Source organism: Gymnoscopelus microlampas, assembly GCF_963454915.1.
Source record: "Gymnoscopelus microlampas genome assembly, chromosome: 14".
In the NCBI taxonomy this organism is placed as follows: domain Eukaryota; kingdom Metazoa; phylum Chordata; class Actinopteri; order Myctophiformes; family Myctophidae; genus Gymnoscopelus; species Gymnoscopelus microlampas.
This window is the reverse complement of record NC_139951.1, coordinates 28,586,710-28,605,954: the sequence shown is the minus strand read 5'-3', so window position 1 is coordinate 28,605,954 and position 19,245 is coordinate 28,586,710. Positions and strand designations below refer to the sequence as shown.

General features: G+C 42.2%; 1 protein-coding gene across 1 annotated transcript in view; it reads left to right on the top strand.

Annotated features, from left to right (window-relative positions):
• Window positions 1–19,245, top strand: part of ca10a (carbonic anhydrase Xa) — a 230,465-nt gene that overhangs the window by 197,601 nt on the left and 13,619 nt on the right. The window contains exon 5 of the mRNA XM_084078985.1: window positions 14,663–14,758. Within this exon, the coding sequence (XP_083935111.1) occupies window positions 14,663–14,758 (96 nt within the window). The remainder of the gene's footprint in view (window positions 1–14,662; window positions 14,759–19,245) is intronic.

The window sequence follows — 19,245 nt, the reverse complement described above, 5'->3', positions numbered from 1 at the left end:
ATATGAAGTGTTTCTATCAGTGCATACAGCGGAGACAACACGGTAGAAGTAGTTTACATTATTCTATAGAGGACTTTAGAGGTGGTGATGCCATAGGAAGGATGATGTTGCATCCTGTAGCTGGGATGTAATGAATGCGCATGAAATGGGTATTTCCGCAGCGAAGAAAGACATAAAGGGCCGGAGTATTCCTTAGGTGGAAAAGGGCAGTTTCTGTTATCTGGTTTACATTGGGGAGGAATGAAAGGGTGGGGGTCCAGGATGATTCCGAAGTTGCAGACGTGGGTGGAGGGGCTGACAATGGAGCCATCAATTTTGAGTGAGAAATCCTAGGTGGAGCAGGTGAGGGAGTTGTGGCCAATAATGATAATTTCTGATTTATTGTAGTTGAGTCTAGGGCAGATGGTGATGTTGGAATGGGGGGCTGCTGTGACGGTCCTTGTGGAGAGGTAGAGTGTGTGTGTGTGTGGTCGGTGTTACCCTAACAGTGAAGCCATGCTGGTAGAGTTTCTTATCCAAGTGTTAATATGTAGAGGATGAAAAGGAGGGGACCAAACACCGAACCTTGGGGGACATTGTGGGTGGAGGAGGCTTTGCAGTTGTTGATAGAGAGGAATTGTTGTCGGTCTGAGAGGTAGGATTTAGCCAGGAAAGGGGAGTGCCGGTTACGTATGTCAATGGATGTCTGGAGGCATATGATGAGGATTGAGTGGTTGATGGAGTCGAAGGCAGTGCTTTAGGTCAAGGAGGATCAGGATAAGAGCGCTTGGGTGGCGCAGTGGAAAAGTCCCTGCCCACCACCACGGAGGTCGTGGGTTCGAATCCACCGTGGTGCATCCGGCTTTGTCGAGCGTCTATGCGAACACAATTGGCCCGTGTTCGGGGGAGGGAAGCCGGGCGGGGAGGGTGGTACTGTTTTTTGCATGTACTCCTACAGGCTGGGGCGGCACCTGTCAGCAGGGAGTGTTGGGCCCTACGTCCGCCCGGTGGGGGCTCCTCACTTGCAGTGACAACACAGACATGTGTGTCGGTAGGAATCAATTGACATAACGACTAAAAAAAGAGAAAAAGGGGGTACAAATAATTGCCCACTCTAAATACATTTAAAAAAAAGTAGGATAGAGAGGAAAGCAATGTCAGCAGATACAGTATTGTACTTTACATGTACTTACACAGTAATGTCATTGGTAACCATTAAAAGAGCTGTTTTGTACTGTGTATGGAACGGAAGCCGGATCGCAAGGGTTCATAGAGGTTATTATTTTGGGTTCATGTCCAGTTTTTTTTGTATGGGGGTGACAGCAGCAAGCTTTAGGGTGGGAAGGATGAGGCCAGTGTACAGAGAGGAGTTTTTAACTTTGGTGATGAATAGAGAGAGTGAGGGGAGAGAGGCCATAAGTAGGGTGTAGGGGATTGGGTCCAGGATGCAGGAAGAGGTCTTCATGCTAGTGGTTATGGAGGATAGGTCAGATTCCATGTGCGTCACAGAAGGGGGCGTTCGGTAGGCCAATCAGAGGCAGGTGGGGCGGGTCTTTTCTTAAGAGGCAGCCGCGCAGCAACTAGTCAGTTATATGCGCTGTGCAGTGGTCAACGCGATGTGATTGGCCAGTAGTCAAACAGCCCTGCGGAAGAGCCTTGTATTGAGATACTGTACCAGTCGCTCCAATGAACTGCAGAGGCCAATGAGGTATCTAGGTTTCTATATCTATGGTTCGTTCCACCACCACCCCTTCAGTCAATCAGCAGTTCGTTCCAACACCACCCCTTCAGCCAATCAGCAGTTTGTTCCACCACCACCACCACAGAGAGCACCGTGACGCAAGGGGACTTTTGAAAGGGCCATGCCGAAAATAGGTTACTTTAGTCGGATACACAAGTGTCACTGCCCGCCCCTGCCGGTTCTCTGAATTTTTTAAATAGGCTCTGTCATGATTAATTGACCACATATATGGAGCTAAACAAACAAATCATAGAGCAATGAGTGAGGACGCTGATTGGAGAGTTCATGTTATGAACTGAACGCCCAGACAGGCGCTCAGGCCAGACTCCTTCGTTTATCAGGCTAGGTCAGTGTACCCAGGGGCAGAGTGAGTGTAATAACAGACTTTGTTATGGGACCAAGCTGATTAAGACAGGAGGACAGTAGTTGAGACCAGTTATGTGGGGCAAGCGGAGGAGAGAGAGTAGGGGTTGATATATTTCAGACTCCAGAATGTTATGGAGCACTTCTGCTTGACGAGGGGGGTGGGGATGTCAACGCCCATGGTGAGGGCCAGATGATCAGAGTTGATGTCAGAGTTGGTGAGGTTGCTGATGGTATAATTCCTGAGGTGCAGAGTTTATTAGTGTTTTTTTTTCGAGTCACCTAGTAATAGAACAGATGGTGAGATGGCACAGAGCTGTGAGGAATTCAGAGAGGTCAGAAGAAGGGAATCCACGGGTTAGGTTTGTGGTGGATGGTGGTGGCTTTTTCGTTCAACAAAGGCTATGAACTATACTCACGTAACCCATTGCCGGTGTTACTATATTATGAAAAGCCAATTTGTGTGGCAACAAAATAATTGCAGTCTTGGCAGGCACATTTATTATAATTAATGATAATAATTTTTCCTCCCTGAGAGTCTGTGAGTTGATATTCAAATTATAACCACAACAAGTGTTTTCTTTTTGCATCTGTACTGGCAGAAAGAGCTGTGACCCGAGCAGAAGAGGTCAGCCCTCTTTGTTCACCAATTGCTGCCATTACGCATGCCTGGCTCCGAGGCTTTGTCTTGATTTGAGCTGTCTTCAGTGGGTTAGCCTCGTGTTTTAAGAGATGTTTAGCACCCAGGAGAAAGACTCTGCGTGGGGAGCACTGCTTACTACTCTGATGTGATGCACAGTACAGTATGCTGCTGAGGTGTTGCATACTGTACTACATCCCTAAGATGCACAGGGTGTGTGCATGTGGGTGGGGGGTTATATATATATATATATATATATATATATATATATATATATATATATATATATATATATATATATATATATATATATATATATATATATATATATATATATATAAACTCAATTACATAACCATTCCTCAGGAGAATATAAATACATAACCTGCTCTTCCAGCAGCAGCCCTTCCTGTCTTACTTGGAGCAAAAGACATCATTTCAAGGTTCACTAATGCATCACAAAATGCATATGCTGTCATTCATCGCTATTCATTCATTCATTTAGTTTGCTAATTTGTTTTCATGGTCACTAAGGTGATAAAAAAAAGTCCTAAGTGCATTTCTCAAAAAGTTGAACTATTCTCAACTTTTGAAAGCACTCAGCTCAGCCCAAAAACAAAGCACACTGACCAGCCCGTAAGGCCCTGACAGATACAGTTGAAAGCTTCAGTGATGCATGTCATATGAGGGCATATTGTTCACCGTAACTGCACCGCAATTCGTGCTGTAACGCACACGAGTGAGAGTGGAATGGCACGCACTCACACACGCGAGCACACACACACACACAACGTGCGCGTGTTCACTTTGGTGTGTACATTCTTTCTTTTCTCCCTGTTCTGTCTGCTCTCTGACCGGCAAAGCTGAGCTCTTGAACTTGAACCGTGAACTTGGTGTCATATACTGTTCCTGCAGAACAGGGTACTTTTGTACGTTGTTCTCCTCATCCATATTTTTGCCGTATAAAGCACTGTCATCACTAATGCTGTAGGCCTACATGCAAAGGAAGATGTGGTTTCACAGACAAACCTATTATTTTTCAGGATCTGTGCATGCAGACCTTCATCTATCTATTACATTAAAAAAATGTAAACTATAGATTGGTTTGGCGAGCTCTGCAGAATACACAAGTAAATAACAAATGTAATGATGCTAGCCTTACACCGCTCATACGCTTGAATCCATTTTTTCATTCATGATAACAGATCTCTCCCGTTTTTCACAAATTGCCAGTATTACAATGTTGTCATCTCTGACCATAGTCCAGTTCAGCTAGATATGCCCCAATACAGCACACCTGGCGACTACACCTCTCATTGCTGACCGGTAATACATTTACCAAATAAAAAAAAACGAATTGTCTCTGCCAGGTCGAAGGCATGGCCGAGACTATGTTTTGATATTAAATAATTTCTCATTCAGCTTTTGAGAGGAGAAAACATACAAAAACCCATTACAGAACTGTGTACTCAGATAGCAGAAATAGATAAGACGTGTTCCACTGACCCTAAAGCTGATTTGTTTAAAGAAAGGCTAATGCTGCAGACCGGTTAAACGAGTCAAAATATAAACATACATACTACCTTCAAAAGGAAGTGTGGACAGTAGTATCTCACATTACTGGACCACTCAAATGGTATGCAATACAGCTGATGAGCATATTAGATCAATTATTATTTTTATTATCATTCCATTGTGATTTGAAGCATTGGAAAATACAATTAATCATTAAGGATGATGGAAGTGGAACTACATTGCTATACTGGCTGTCATCCTTATCTTGTTATTCATATCCACTAGTAGATATGCAGGATTAAAGCACTGATATTTAGGATCTGGTAAAAAGTGTGAATCTGGACCCTATACTGACTTGCTTTAAAAATCCATGACAAAAAAATATCTGGATTGTCCTGGATCACAAAATAGGCTGTACGATTTAGACATCTGAACCGATCAGATATGGATTAGAAGTTTTACTTTATTAAACCTTGTGACTTTTGATTTCTCACCTGATGGTTCATGTGTCTTTCGTGCTAGTGTTCTTACCTGTTCTGAGTCAGTGAGCGTTATGTAATGCAGAGAATTCTCTCCCACCCACCTCTCTTTCTCTTTCTCTCTCTCTCTCGCGCTCTCTCTCTCTCTCTCTCTTGCTCTTTCACTCTCCCCTCCCTCCCCCTCGCCCTTGTCTGCAAACGAGTGGTGGCTGTGCATGTCCTTGAAACGAGAACAAAGAGAAAAATATGGAAACTTAAAAAGCGAAACATCCTTCTGAAATGGCTGCCTGTGGGAGGACATATAAGGAGGACGTGGGGGTGGGTGGGGGGGGGGGGGGGGGGTTCTCATTTAAAGCATTAAGATTCCAAAGCTCTCATCGCAAAAAAAAAACTCATATCTTCTACCTCACCTTGCTTTTTTTTCCTGTCATGCATTTGTCTCTTTCCCTGCAAATGCATGTCTGTGGGCATACTGTATGCGTGTGTGAGTGTGTGTGCTGTACAGTATGTGTGCAAATCATGTGTGTGGGTGTATGTACAGTATGTATGTACTCTGCATTGTGTGACTGGTGGTGTCAGTGGGTGTATTGGCTGACCACTGCTGTTCAAGGCATTCATTCCAACACCTCTGGTTTAATTTATTCCCTGTTTGTATTAAATACAAACAGGGAATAAATTTGTCTGTTCAACTCCCCTGGAGCGGATTCACAGACCAATCTGAAAATGGAACACATTGGTCTTTAACAGGTGCTAAGATATTCTAGATATTTTATAAACAAATATACAATATTTATAATAATATATATATACTTTAAAATATATATATATATTTAATAATAAAAATATATATGTGCATGTGCGTGTGCGTGTGCGTGTGCGTGTGTGTGTGTGTGTGTGTGTGTGTGTGTGTGTGTGTGTGTGTGTGTGTGTGTGTGTGTGTGTGTGTGTGTGTGTGTGTGAAATTACAGAACACCCAGAAGTCTTAAAATTGCAGTATCGTTTATTTTTCGGAAAGTACGAGCACTGGGGTTTGGTTTCTGATGTCTACATTGTTTAAATGTTGTTGTTTTTATGTTTTGTTTTTAAGTGGAGCGTTTTCATCCATCTGTTTTTATTTGAATTTGAAATCTGAATGGAAATGCCAGAATATTTTTTCAAGTATTTACGATTAGCTAAGGTGGAAAAGTTGCCATTTTAATAAATACGGTGAGGTAAATGGTGTTTGTTTATAGATTTTTTTAAATGAAATGAGGACATGCCAGGGACCTATTGGCTATTGCACCACAATGTCGTCATGATACAGTATAGTCCAGTGGCTTAACCCTATTTTTTAACATTACCGATACGGAGCGGATAAAAGCGCCACATTTTGCATGAGGCTTCTTTAGGACCTACTGATGGATTCTAGCCTTGGGACCCAGACTTTATTTTCAAAAGCGCACAATAATCCTCTTTATCAATAAAAACAGGCTGATTCACTTTTTGGCCTATAACTTTTGAACTGTAGGTCAAACTATCAGAAATATTCTTTCCCTGGATTCCTTGAATCATGACTTCCCATAAAGGCCCCGCCCATTTCTGCCTTCAAAGCCAAAATTGTTTCAGGTTGTGACACACAACATCTTGGCATGCCTGGCAAGCCTATGACGATGTCACAGAGATACTTGTCAGTCTGGCCAAACGTCCCTTCCAGCTGCTGAATGTTGACAGTCAGCAGTTCCAGAAGCTTGAGAGACTGACAGTTATCCGGTATGACAAATCCAGTCCTTTGAGCTCCATCAACCAGACAAGAAAAGAACTCTCCTGTCATGGGAATAGGTCGATGGAGAAACTGCCACCCCCCAAGATGCACTTCTTCAGCATGTTAAACGGGCCGTGTATCAAGCATACAGCCTACAAACACAACAAGTTATTTCTTCCCCACATGAGTATGGATGGACCAAGGAATCGGAGGTATGGGTGCCAGTTTGGATGACAATTCCAGAGGTCTCCAGAGCATGCAGAGAGCTGATCAAATGCTCTATTACATCTCCAAATGTGGCAAATTAAATTTAGACTGTTCACCACTTTGCAATTGCAAATGTAACGACATATAGGCTACATCACAACATTCCTTAGGTAGTTTGAGTTAATTTGACATTTATTTCAATAAAAACATTGCTAATACTTGTTATAGTATTTGTCAAGTATTAGCAATACTGTTTTTTATTGTAATAAATTTGACTCTCAAGACCTTTTGTACTTAATTTGGTGCAACAAACATTGACAATTGTAGCATCTGTAACACCCTCTGTAGGCGGATACAGATGTAGGCTCTGTGTTGTTTAGAGGCCCTTTAATGTGTGATTAAAATTTGGAGCACATAGAATGCTGTGTTCATGATTTGTGCCATTTTCTGCATAACTGGCCCCTCCCGAAAACGTAGGCAGCCAGTCGTAGCCAATCGTAGAGGAATATGAAAATTCTGACTCGTACATCTTGACCAAATGACACCAGGTTGAATGTGTACCGACTTGCATGAGTTTTGGACAATATTTGTAGGAGTTGTAGCAAATTATGTCTTTTGAAGATAACGCAAAATGGCGAGTTTAGGTCCCATGGCTAAAATCCATCAGTAGGTCCTAAAGATGCCTCATGAAAAATGTGGCGCTTTTATCTGCTTCGTATCAGTAATTTTGCTAAGTCACTTGACTAGTAGCCCTAAATGAATAGACCATTGCATGCTCTATTCATCTGTTCTGCTGAGTTCTGCTGGCATTTTCAAGGTTACCGCGGCAATGAGAAACAGCAGACTTTTATTTCCTGGCAATGTCTTGCTTACCTCGGGACTAGAAAGACTAAGGCAGCCAATAGCTTTGATGGAAAACAGGTAGGACGATAAATATTTGATGCCATCGGTGGGGTTGCATGTGCTTAGAATGAATGGTTGTTGCGACCTGACTTTCTAACATAAAAACGCAAAGAAGTGGTCCGATTGCATACGTACGTGCTCATTATAAGAGTTGATATCTATCTAAGAGCTGATATTGATTACTCCAGAGTACATTATAGCATACACCTGCTTTGACTGCTAATATACAACTTTTGAACTAAGTCAGCTATGGATGTCAGGAAGAAGAGTTAGAGCAAAGATTAAACAGATGGCAGTCGGACAATCTTAACTGATGAAGCTGTAATAATATTCACATAGTGTAGAGCCGTGGCACTGTGACTCTAATTCTCCATCTGTTCACATGCTATGAACTATAGAAGAACTATAGTAGACTCTAGACTCAAGTCTCTATGGACTCACAGAAGAATAGCAGAGTGACGCAGATCCACCAAGTCACAGAGGAATGCATAAAGGCTCAGAGGAATACAGTGCATGTGCCCTGGCCTTGAATATGCATAATACTCTGTATGGGAGCCATTATTTCCTGTGTGACTGTAAACACTGGCTCTCGTTTCATACTGACTCCGCGTGCGTGTGCGCGTGTGCGTGTGTGTGTGTGTGTGTGTGTGTGTGTGTGTGTGTGTGTGTGTGTGTGTGTGTGTGTGTGTGTGTGTGTGTGTGTGTGTGTGTGTGTGTGTGTGTGTGTGTGTGTGTGTGCGCGCGCGCATGCGACTGTGCGCTCATGTGAGGTAGGGGGTGGGAGTGAGGGGGAGCAGTTTTCCCTCCCCCAGGTAGCAAGCGAACACTTAAACACACCCTGTCACCCATCAGGGGAGGGTGTGGGCGCCGAGGAAAAAGAGGTCAGGTTTCAATTCAATTAGCGTCATAATTCTTTGGCAGCTCACAGCTCACTGTGGGAATTCTGGAGGCCGTTCTGAATGATGCTACGCACTCGGTGTGTGCGACTGCGGGGCTGCTGTCGCCTACTTTATTGTGAGAGTTGGCTACAAGCGTAAACCACATGCGTCTGCTTACATGAGAGATGCTGCCCACAGATACAGCAGTAGTGTATCTTATCTTCCTGCTTAAGGTCGAGATTCACAGCACTCCTCCACCTGCCCGACAACAGCTCCGACGGCAGGGAAGGCAAGAGCAATTTTTCAAGTCGAGTGCACAGTGTTTTTGTGATGTAATTTTTGTATTGATATTTCGTGTGCATTATAAACACGCCTTGCCAAATTAAACAAGTGATTTCAAACGGTCCTCGATAGAGAATGATAGCTTACTGTGATGTATACCTGATGTAGGACTGTTATGACCACTCGTTAACCACTTAAGCCCTATTTATACTCATACATACTATACTCATACATCATACTGCGTATGATGGTGTCATGCGAAAATACCGGAAATAGCATTATCTAGATCTCTTCAGTGATGTTTACAGAACTCGGTACAAGTGCCTCGTTCCTGACCGCATCACTGTTGTACCAATAATGATGTTACAGCATGCCTTGTTGTGTAATGTCGCTTAATTAATACAGGATAGGCTGACTCAGGTGGGAAAGGAATGTGGATGTGGCCAGAGGGGAGAGAGAGTGAAACGAGTGAGAGTGAAGAGGGGAAAAAAACATACAGTAGATATAAATTAGGCCATGGAGATAGAGGAACTTTTTTCTCTTTTATAGAACTGTCATAGATTGTCTACAGTCATCACATTGGGCTGCATAATTTAACTTTATATGCAGATTCTTTTAAGCGGCTTTGCCCTTCACCGAAGAGCTGTAATGAATTTAAGTTTAGCTACACAATTATATAATAGCTCTATTCCTCCCACCTGATGGAACTTGATTCCTTGATTAATACTCCACCATTATTTAGCTGCACTAATGGACATGAACTTTAACAGTAATGATTTAGATTGTGCATCACACAATATAGGAAGATTAAAGGTGCTTTTGTATTGAGACAAAAAGTTTTAATTTAAAAGGTTAAAGCTCTATCTTTCAATAAATGCACGAATATCAGTACGTGTGTATGTGTGTGTGTGTGAATCTCTGTAGGTATGTATGTATTTATGTTTGTACGTCTGTAATCCACGTATCTCCGTTCGACCGTCCAACTTCAAATTCGACACACGCGTCGCAGACAACCCGAGGGAGTGCAGTGCCCGGTGTCGAGTCGGTTCGATAGGCAGTTGCCCATAACCACCAGAAAAGGCTCTGGCCGTGGCCCAAATGAGCTATGGCAACACCAGCCGTAGCTTGATTTGGCAAATTCCCCACACCTGCCAAATTCCCCACACCTGCCATTTGATTAGTTAGTCAGTCCACTTTTCATAGTCAGTTTGCACTCTTCAGTTCAGACACGTTCTCCAGAGACGTTTACTGCACAACGACCTTCCACAACTGACAATTCCCCCATATGCCCATATACTGATAACATCAGGGATCATATATGGGCATAAATGGATACAGGCAGTATTCAGCATGTAGTGTGTTTGTTCAGTGAAAGGGGTCTCCCTGTCTCTCCAGCTCTTTAGCAAACAGAAAATACATTTTCAGGTGGTTTTTCATCCAGTCAGGAGAGAGAACCCCACAAAGATCATCAGCTTCAATATTGTGAAGTGTTCCAATCCCAATTTTGTCTGCTATTTATTTGTTTAATCACTTTCAATTTCTCTTGTTTATCCTGAATCCTGTGTGAGTTTTCTCTCTTCTGATTAGATGAAATTGTTATCCTGACCTGAAAATGTACCGGTATTTTCTGTTCACTAAAGAGAGCTGTTATTGACTAACACTCTTGAGTCTATAACAATAATCACTATCAGAATATAGAGCTATTTATCAGTTATTCTAACAACAAATATGAATTACACATCTTTAACTAAGGAATATGCATGATAAATTAAATTAAATTAATTATAAAACAGAGTTAGCCAGCTAAACCTACTGTATGAAGAGACACTAATGCATATTAGTAAAGAGAAGATTAATGGCCATATTTAATACAAATCTAGTCCAGCGTTTTGGAAGATTTTGTCATAGAGCTCTTGAGCTCTTTAAATCCTTTGTTCAGACTCAGATACACCTCAACAACGTTGCACAAGCATATAGCAGCAAGCATTAAACCCTGCTGCAGTTTATCACTTATACGCTTCCTGAAGAAGATCTTCATTCTGTTTTATTTCTCAACCGATACAGTAATCACCACCATTCACTTCATCACAAATGTAATCAACATCTACACTTCAATCTCCCGATTTGGGTTGATATTGTTCAATACAATCACATCTAAAGTTCCAGGTAATGAAGGAAAGCCCCGTGCAAAAATTGTGAATGAAGCAGCCGCGAGAAGAGAAAGAGAAGGAATTATTTATTCGAATTGTCAAGCAGACTATCTTTTGATCATGTTCAATTACTGAAACATTGTTAGGCTAGCCAGCATAGTGTATCTACAGTATCTGTATCTATCTACTGTATGTTTGTCAGTCTTTTTAGCTGTCTGTCTGTCTGTCTGTCTGTCTGTCTGTCTGTCTGTCTGTCTGTCTGTCTGTCTGTCTGTCTGTCTGTCTGTCTGTCCGTCCGTCCGTCCGTCCGTCCGTCCGTCCGTCCATTTGTCCGTCCATTTGTCCGTTCATGGAAGCTATATCTAGCTATATCTGTTCATGCAGAACATGATAAAAAAAAACTGGGACCCCTCAGTTGTTGCACTTTGAGACCTGAACCATAGTAAAAGAAATCCTAACTAGAAAAGAGCTCTCCTCGTAGCGCAGGTCTCTGCCAGGCCGGGTTGCCTACCCAGGGCCTGGCCTGATTGTAATTTAATTTATTCTATTGTATTTGCTCATTAACTCATTGATGTTCCTTAATCATACAGTACACTCATACATTTTAATGATTGTGTTATGGTTTATGGTTTGTGTTATGGATTAAGTTTCTCTATTTGTTATAGTTGTTTCTATTTATACCCCTGGGCACTGTGTGTTTTATGTGCTTGGGAAAGTGAAAAATGTGAAGAAGTGAAAAATGAAATCAATACAAATTATGATGCTGATTATAACAGTGCAACACTTTTCTCAACAGTCATTACATTATGAGCGGCTATGTAAGGTTCTTAATGTAGCACATTATTACATTATTAAATTATGCAAAAATATGTTATGTTATGCGCTCATGATTTTATTACATTATGAGCTTATTATTACGTTATGAGCTTTTATTACATTAAGGTTATTATTTTATGAACCATCTTCACATTACGAGCTGTTATTACATTATGAGTTCCTACAGGGCATAAAGAACCGTCCACACTAAGAATGATAACTACAGTATGACGATAACTATAAAGATAAGGATGTGGGCATCCACACTGATGAGTGTTCTGTAACAGTTGTGCCAAGCACACGCTGTGTGTTCTTAATGTGTCAGAGCCCCAAAGTGGACATTGATGACCTGTTCCTGCGTGCGTTGAACAGAGACAGAAAAGGAAAATAAGAAGGTTATGAGTTTATGAAAATCGGTACTTGTTGATCTCTCTCTCCCTCTGTCTCTCTCTCTCTCCTCACCACTCTCTTCAAGATCGATGCATTACAATGCACTGATGCATTTTTACACACGTACTGTAGTATCCACATACAGTATGCATGCATTGACCCACATACTGTACATTCATGCATACACATAAATACAAAGACATATGCATCAGAGAGAGATGTCGGAGAAAGACACAATCCATAGCATCCCTGCTTTGCCGGTCTATGTTCCCAGCTCACACTGTTAAACCATTGATATTCAAAGTGGGCAGCAAAGTTTGTTCATACATTTTCAAGCTCATAGCGCGGCACCAAGTGCCGCACTATGAGCTTGTAGATCTGCTATTTTTGAAAAATCTTGAAAATGGGTGCAATTCTTTAAATCTTTTTTGTAAAAGGCGTACATTTTTTACACAAATCTTTGCTTCTGGGGGTCCCTGGCACAACATATTTTCAGTTGGGGGTCCGTGGGCCACATACACATCAATTTGGGGGTCCTTGGCACGAAAAAGTTTGAGAACCACTGTGTTAAACATCGTGTGATCGGTCAGGGCCGCGCAGTGTTCATTTGTTGGTTTCATGAGAACACGTACGCTCCAGTTCATCTGGAAGAGGAAGGACAGAATAGGAGGTTGCAACGGAGAGAGAGTCAGTTCCAGCCCAGTGCTTTTTCACTCTTCCTGTTAGCATTGCCCACCTCTCTTCCTATATCGACTTACTGTCTTCATATATTTCCCCAACCCGGGGCCAGGCTAGCCATCATGCCATAAAGAGCCTGTCATGGCTCACAGCACCATCTGGGCCCGCAGCCCTAACCCTTCAAACCCTATCCACGGTTGCTGTAATTGAGTTTAATGGCGTCTTGTTGGCAGTGCCCGTTGTATTGACACTGACTGGTAATAAACATGACACAATACTTTTATTTAATAAGAAATAAATAAATAATACAACTTCAAGGGCCCTGAAAGACCTTGTACGTGTCTCTCTGTTTCCCGACAGCTTGGCAGCCATTTTATTGTCTATTTGCCAATCAGCTGAACTGAATTATGCTACTAAATTATATCGATAGCAGCAGCACCCACTGAAGTTGAAATGTTTAGAACTGGCTAGACCTTGGCTAGACCCAAAACATTTCAAATTAAGTCATTATATCAACTCCATATATCAACTTCCAAAACCCTTCCCTTAGATGGATTGTGTCTGTGCCTCTGTCTCTTTAACCTCGCCCTCTCTCTCTCCCTGCCTCCCTCATTGCATTTGGCGTCCACTCCTGGCTTATTATAACACACATTGGCCTTTTATTTCCCACCACCAGCAGACTTCCTGTGATGTAGGGGAGAGAGAGAGAGAGAGGGAGAGAGAGAGAGCCTTGCTGCTTCTGCCTCTCTCACCTAAAAAAAACTAATCAGATCAACATGGGTCGTAATCACTTCCTCTCTTGCCCTGATTGCATTTATAGACGTTCTGTCGCTCTGTGCTTCCCTGATCGAGCATTTCATAATTACTCTCCCCTTACATTTGTTTATTTATGTCCTCCAGTGACGATGCCATGATGCCAAGCTCTTTTCCAGTGGTTATGGTTAGAGGTAGTGGTGGGAGAATGTATTGTACTGCCCTCCTTTTATAATCACAGCAGCCCTGTTACTGTATGTAATACTAATACAAATACAGAGGTACTGCAGGTTTATGGAGGACTTTAGAGTTCCCTTGTTTGACATGAAGTCGATCTAGAGAAGTTTCATCAGCACCTCTGTGCAAATACAGAACTAAAGGGTGATGTAAGTCTAAGCAGAGGAGTTATTTCTTTATTTTGTTTGTTCGTTTGTTCATTCCTTTGGTCTGTCTGTCCATATATATATATATATATATATATATATATATATATATATATATATATATATATATATATATATATACCTGTAGGCTATATATTAGCATGTCCATGTCTGGAGTCAAAAGTCTGCCCACGTAGAAAAATCACTAAAGGGCATGAATATTGAACGGCTGGAGTGGGTGAACCATCTGTATGAGTTAAACATTATCCTCATAGCAAGAGACAGCGTCGTGGTTTCCACCTCAGCCTTCTGAAAGGCCCCGCTAGCCAAGGAATGAATCTCAAAAGAGGCCTCTGTCCCTTCATGTTACTTCTTTATATTTCTCCTTTCATAATGCTGAATATGCTGCTCAGAATGTAAGTAAGTGTTAGGAACACTTACTCGAGCCGACCGGTTGAATACAGGTAAAGGCTCGGAGCCTTGGCTGCTGAGTTCTAGATAGAGGCGGACATGAGGATTACAGTACAGTGTGACATATGGTTTATGCAAAATGAAGGCCAGCAATTATGTACATAGGCTACAATGTACAGGTGCGTGCGTGCGTGTGTCGTGCATTTGTAACATCATGATATCTTATTATTACGTGTATTTAATTACTAGATATTTGGACCAAAAAAAAACACAACAAATGGTTTATAATAATTGGGTTTCACTAACATAATGTTGTCTTTTGTCTGCCCTCCTGTATTTTCTGTATATTCCAGGTTCAGCTGATCCACTACAACCACGAGCTGTACACAAACTACACAGAGGCAGCTAAAAGCCCCAACGGACTGGTCATAGTCTCCATATTCATGAAAGTAAGTTTCAAGTTTCATTTCTGTTTCTTTTTGACTTCAAGTTTTTGCAATTTCAGTTGAGTTTTACTTTGTTTTTAAAGCAGGCTTGGTAGTTTAGTTTATTTTAGTTTAGGGTTAGGCCTCTATGATTTGGGTTTGTTTTAGTTAGTTTTGTAAACGCACAATACATTTAGTTTTAGTTAACTATAATAACCCAGGTAAGTTTCTCTCTTTCTTGCTTATTGAAGTATAGAAATCTATCCTTTACTATAGCAAGCTTTGTAATTGACTGCATATACCACATAGGAAAGAATGGGATTGTGCAGTGACGCGAGGGTGCACTGCTAGTGCTGTGGTAAGCATTAATGTAGAGATGGGGGAAATAAAGAACAAATATTTAGCTAACTCTGCTTGGAAGATACATTTCATTCCAAAGTGCACCAGAGAATAGTCTCCATACATGGGCATGTTACGTTTGTGACATGGTAATCTCTCAAGAAGATTCAGAGCTGCACAACTGAACCCGTTCAGAACGTGTGAGCGTTGGCCTACAAGTGGGCGTGCCTTCAGATCAGGAAAAAGGCAGCGCTTTACCCAATCAAATGTAGTGGGCGGGATTTACATCTGTGCGCTCGCTTCCCACTGAAAACAAACCCAAACTCATTTAACAATAAGCGGCAAAACCACGGAAAGTTAGTAACATTTTAACTTGTTCTTTCAGCACAGAAACAAGTGGGCTTATAACCAAAACGATCCATGTTCTTTGGAAAAAATGGTGTTAGTGTTCCGTGGAGAAATATTGTTAGGGTTCAGTCAGCGTCGGTCTATTTAATCACTCCCCCCAGAGTCAAATGCAAAAGTGTTTTTCCTTTTTATTTGACGATGGGTTCCCAGACTGGTGACATGGAGATTTCCAAGTCACGGTGTGGCCTGAAAATAGTAAGAAGATTATTACATCATATCATGTCAGTGTCACCCCATCACCACATGAGGCAGACTATCATGTAGAGGTCTGTGTCTTTTACTCTATGTAGCACTGCAATACTGGTTCCTGTAATCGCTTCCTGTCTAAATCAGTGTTTCTCCACCAATGGGTCAGTATTCTGTGACAGGGTCATGGCTAAAAGAACAACATTAATTGAAGAATGTTAAGTGAGCACAGTCATTGCTCAGCACCAATATGTGGGTCACTGTTTCAAACCAATACCACGGCGGAAGATCTAATTTATCCTTAATTTATCCTGCTATCTCTCTCCGTCTTGCTCTTTCACTCTCACTTCATTGTGAGAGGTGTATCAATTAGCGATTCAATTATCCCGCTGAAGGGAAACAATTTGCTCTTTGGCTTTGTCAGAGCGGTGCCGGAGTGGAAGGTGGCAGCAGCAGTCCCTTGTCTCTTTGTTGTGGATGAGAGGGCCCCTCTCGAGTGAGCTGCCCCTAGATCAGAGAGGCTGTGAGCGTCCCTGGCATTGTTTGAACTGAAGGAAGTAAAGTTCAGCCGCTAACTGCTAATTAGCTCCCCAAAGTCAATGCGGGACTGTCACTCAGTTTGGAGGAGACGCTGACTTGGGGTCAACGCTCCTCTTCCTCGCTCTTCCTCCCCTCCATCCACCATGACAGTGGGGATTATCTACATCTAGGACAGGGGTGTGCAACTTTGATGATGGAGAGGGCCACTATATTTCCACACTCACTCCAGAGGGCCACATTGCATATACTGTCTCTCCGTATTTTAACTTTTTTCGCCATTCTATGTCACACAAAAGTAGCAAAAATAGCCGCGTTTTGAGCTTGTAGATCTGCTATTTTTTAATTGGAATCCAGATTTTTTGGGGGTATTTTTTAATTGGAATCCTGAAAAGTAACATTTTTATTTTATTTCAAATGCATTTAGTTATACTTATGTTAAATGTATGAACTTAAATACAAATACATTGGACATTAAAAAATGTAATACTAGTAATTAAGCTACTAATATAGACTGAAGTAATTAAAGCGGGTCATGTTTGCATGTTTGGAATTGTAACAGCTGAAATCAATAATAATATCAGTAATCCGATATTAACCTGTGGGCCGCATTAAGTGAAGGTGGGGGCCGCATGTGGCCCCTGGGCCGCCAGTTGCCCATGTATGATCTAGGATGTAGGATGCAGAGGAGCTGGGTAGGCAGGATCGCCAGAGGAAATGGCACCGTATCCGTCATTCGCCGCTCACAACCTCCACAGTGGTGAATCATGCAGCAGGTGAATCCCCAGTCTCGCTCAAAATAGCAGTTTGAGAGTGAAGTGGTCGTTTTATTATATACTCTTTCACAGCGTGGCCTGAAGGAAGGCCAAGCCATCTAGATCATGAGCAAACGTAAAGAAGGCACTGGAGCCGCTCGGGACAACTTTAAGCCTCTTTATTGAAGGTGTATAGTACAGACAATGACTGACATTACTACATCTCCCTCAGAGTCATGATTCTAATGCAGTAAAACCTCAGTCATTGTCTGTATACTTACCACCTTCAATAAAGAGGCTGTAAGTTGTCCGAGCGGCTCCAGTGCCTTACAGTATTTATACTGTTTGCTGCTGCTGTGTCCCGCTTCTGTGATGCACCGGACTCTGGCCCAACCTGCATGGCTGAGGCGCGGTGGAATTCCCTTTCCATATAGAGCAAGGTTTAACTTTAGGGGCCCTATCTTACCCTTTATCCCTAAACTTATTTGCCATATTTTACTATTTTGATAAACTTTTTAAATTAGCTCAACTAGCCGATCTACATCAACACGTTGTGAGCTTGTAGATCGGCTATTTGAACTATTTTAAAATTTCAAAAACAAGATAGGGCCCTATATCTGACCTCTCAAAAGTAGACCAATCACAGGTCAGATAGAGAAAATGGGACTTTGATAGTAATTTTAACAAAAAAAAAACAGCAAATAATTCTTTGCTGATTCTCTTCTCTCACCAACATAGACTTGTTTGCCTATTGGTCAATACAAGCAGCATCGGGGTGCACTGGTAGATGACCGGATAGTGTGTCAACCGCATGATTAGAAAATGTCCCCGATGCCATTCAGACTGAAGACGTGTGTTGTACAGTACTGTGTGTATTCCCTCCTCTGCCACAGCCCTCAGTACAGTATATATAATTAGCAATATAGATTGTCCTATTCTCTGACTCATGCTGTCCAGGACCTTTTCATGATGTTGCTACATGCTGCCATGGCTTTAAGTGAGTCACAATGCCAGGAAACCCCCTTCCCATGCACAGTGGCATGAGGTGCCAATAGGGACAGCAGTAGGAGACATGGGGCCAATGTGGAAAAACACATGCACAATGGACAGGAGGTCAGTGTTTCACAGTGAATGTAGGGCAGAATAGAGCAGGGCCTTTCACTCGCTGTTGCACTCAGCGTGCGTGCGTGCGTGCGTGCGTGTGTTACTGTGTTACTGTACTTGTGAGGACCAAATATCCCCCCACCATTTTCCTGGTCCTCACTAGAAAAATGTGTTTGTTGTTTTATATGGTGGTTGAAAGAAGATTATTAGAGATACAGTTACAATTAGAAAATACTTTAGCTGCGTGCCAGTGTCATGCACCGAAAAATACAGTAGCTGATCTATACACAACGCGTCGCAATGAGCTTGTGGATCTGCTTTTCTCGGCTTTAGGATTACAGTAAAAAACGGCTAAATATAAAAAAAAATTGCATTCATGAAATGCATGTCCTAAAATGTTGATGTCCTCACAAGTATAGTAATACAAACCTGTGTGTGTGCGCGTGTGTGCGTGCGTGAGCGCGCGTGCGTGTGTGTGTGTGTGCGTGTGTGTGTGTGTGTGTGTGTGTGTGTGTGTGTGTGTGTGTGTGTGTGTGTGTGTGTGTGTGTGAATTACAGATATTGAACCGGATGAGTAGATTGATGTGACATGTGACTGACAGTCAGGGAGGAGCGGTTTGACACATGGCATCATATGTCAGACTGACATTTAGCCATAATATGTGGCTCAAAGTTAGTCTCTCTCTGTCGCTCTCTCTCTCTCTCTCTCTCTCTGTCTCTGTCTTTACTGGTTTCATATACAGTTCTTAAAAAAGTAGCACTTCTCTAATTGGTCCCTGGGGAAATAAGAAAAAGTGTCTAAGAGAGAGAGAAAGTGAAAAAGAGATGGTGGGAGAGAGAGAGAGAGAGAGAGGATAGGCATGAGTGGCTGGTACAGGCATGAAAGCCTGCATGGAGAAAGAAAAAGAAAAAACGGGTCAAAGAGGAAGTAATTTCTGTCTTGCGGTGATGGCAGTGTTTCGCATCTTTGTTTAATCACTTTGCCCAAAGACATCTCTCTACACAATTAGAGCTGTGAGAAGTTGAAGGACGGTGGGGGGGATGTTGTGGTGGTGTATGACAGCAAGATGGAGACGAGTCCGACGGCGGCACACAGGGGAGGGTGTGAGGGTGAGGTGCATCCATCCGTTATTAACAGGTTTTCCCACTCAGGCGCTGCCTCTGGCCTCTGAGTGTTTAGTT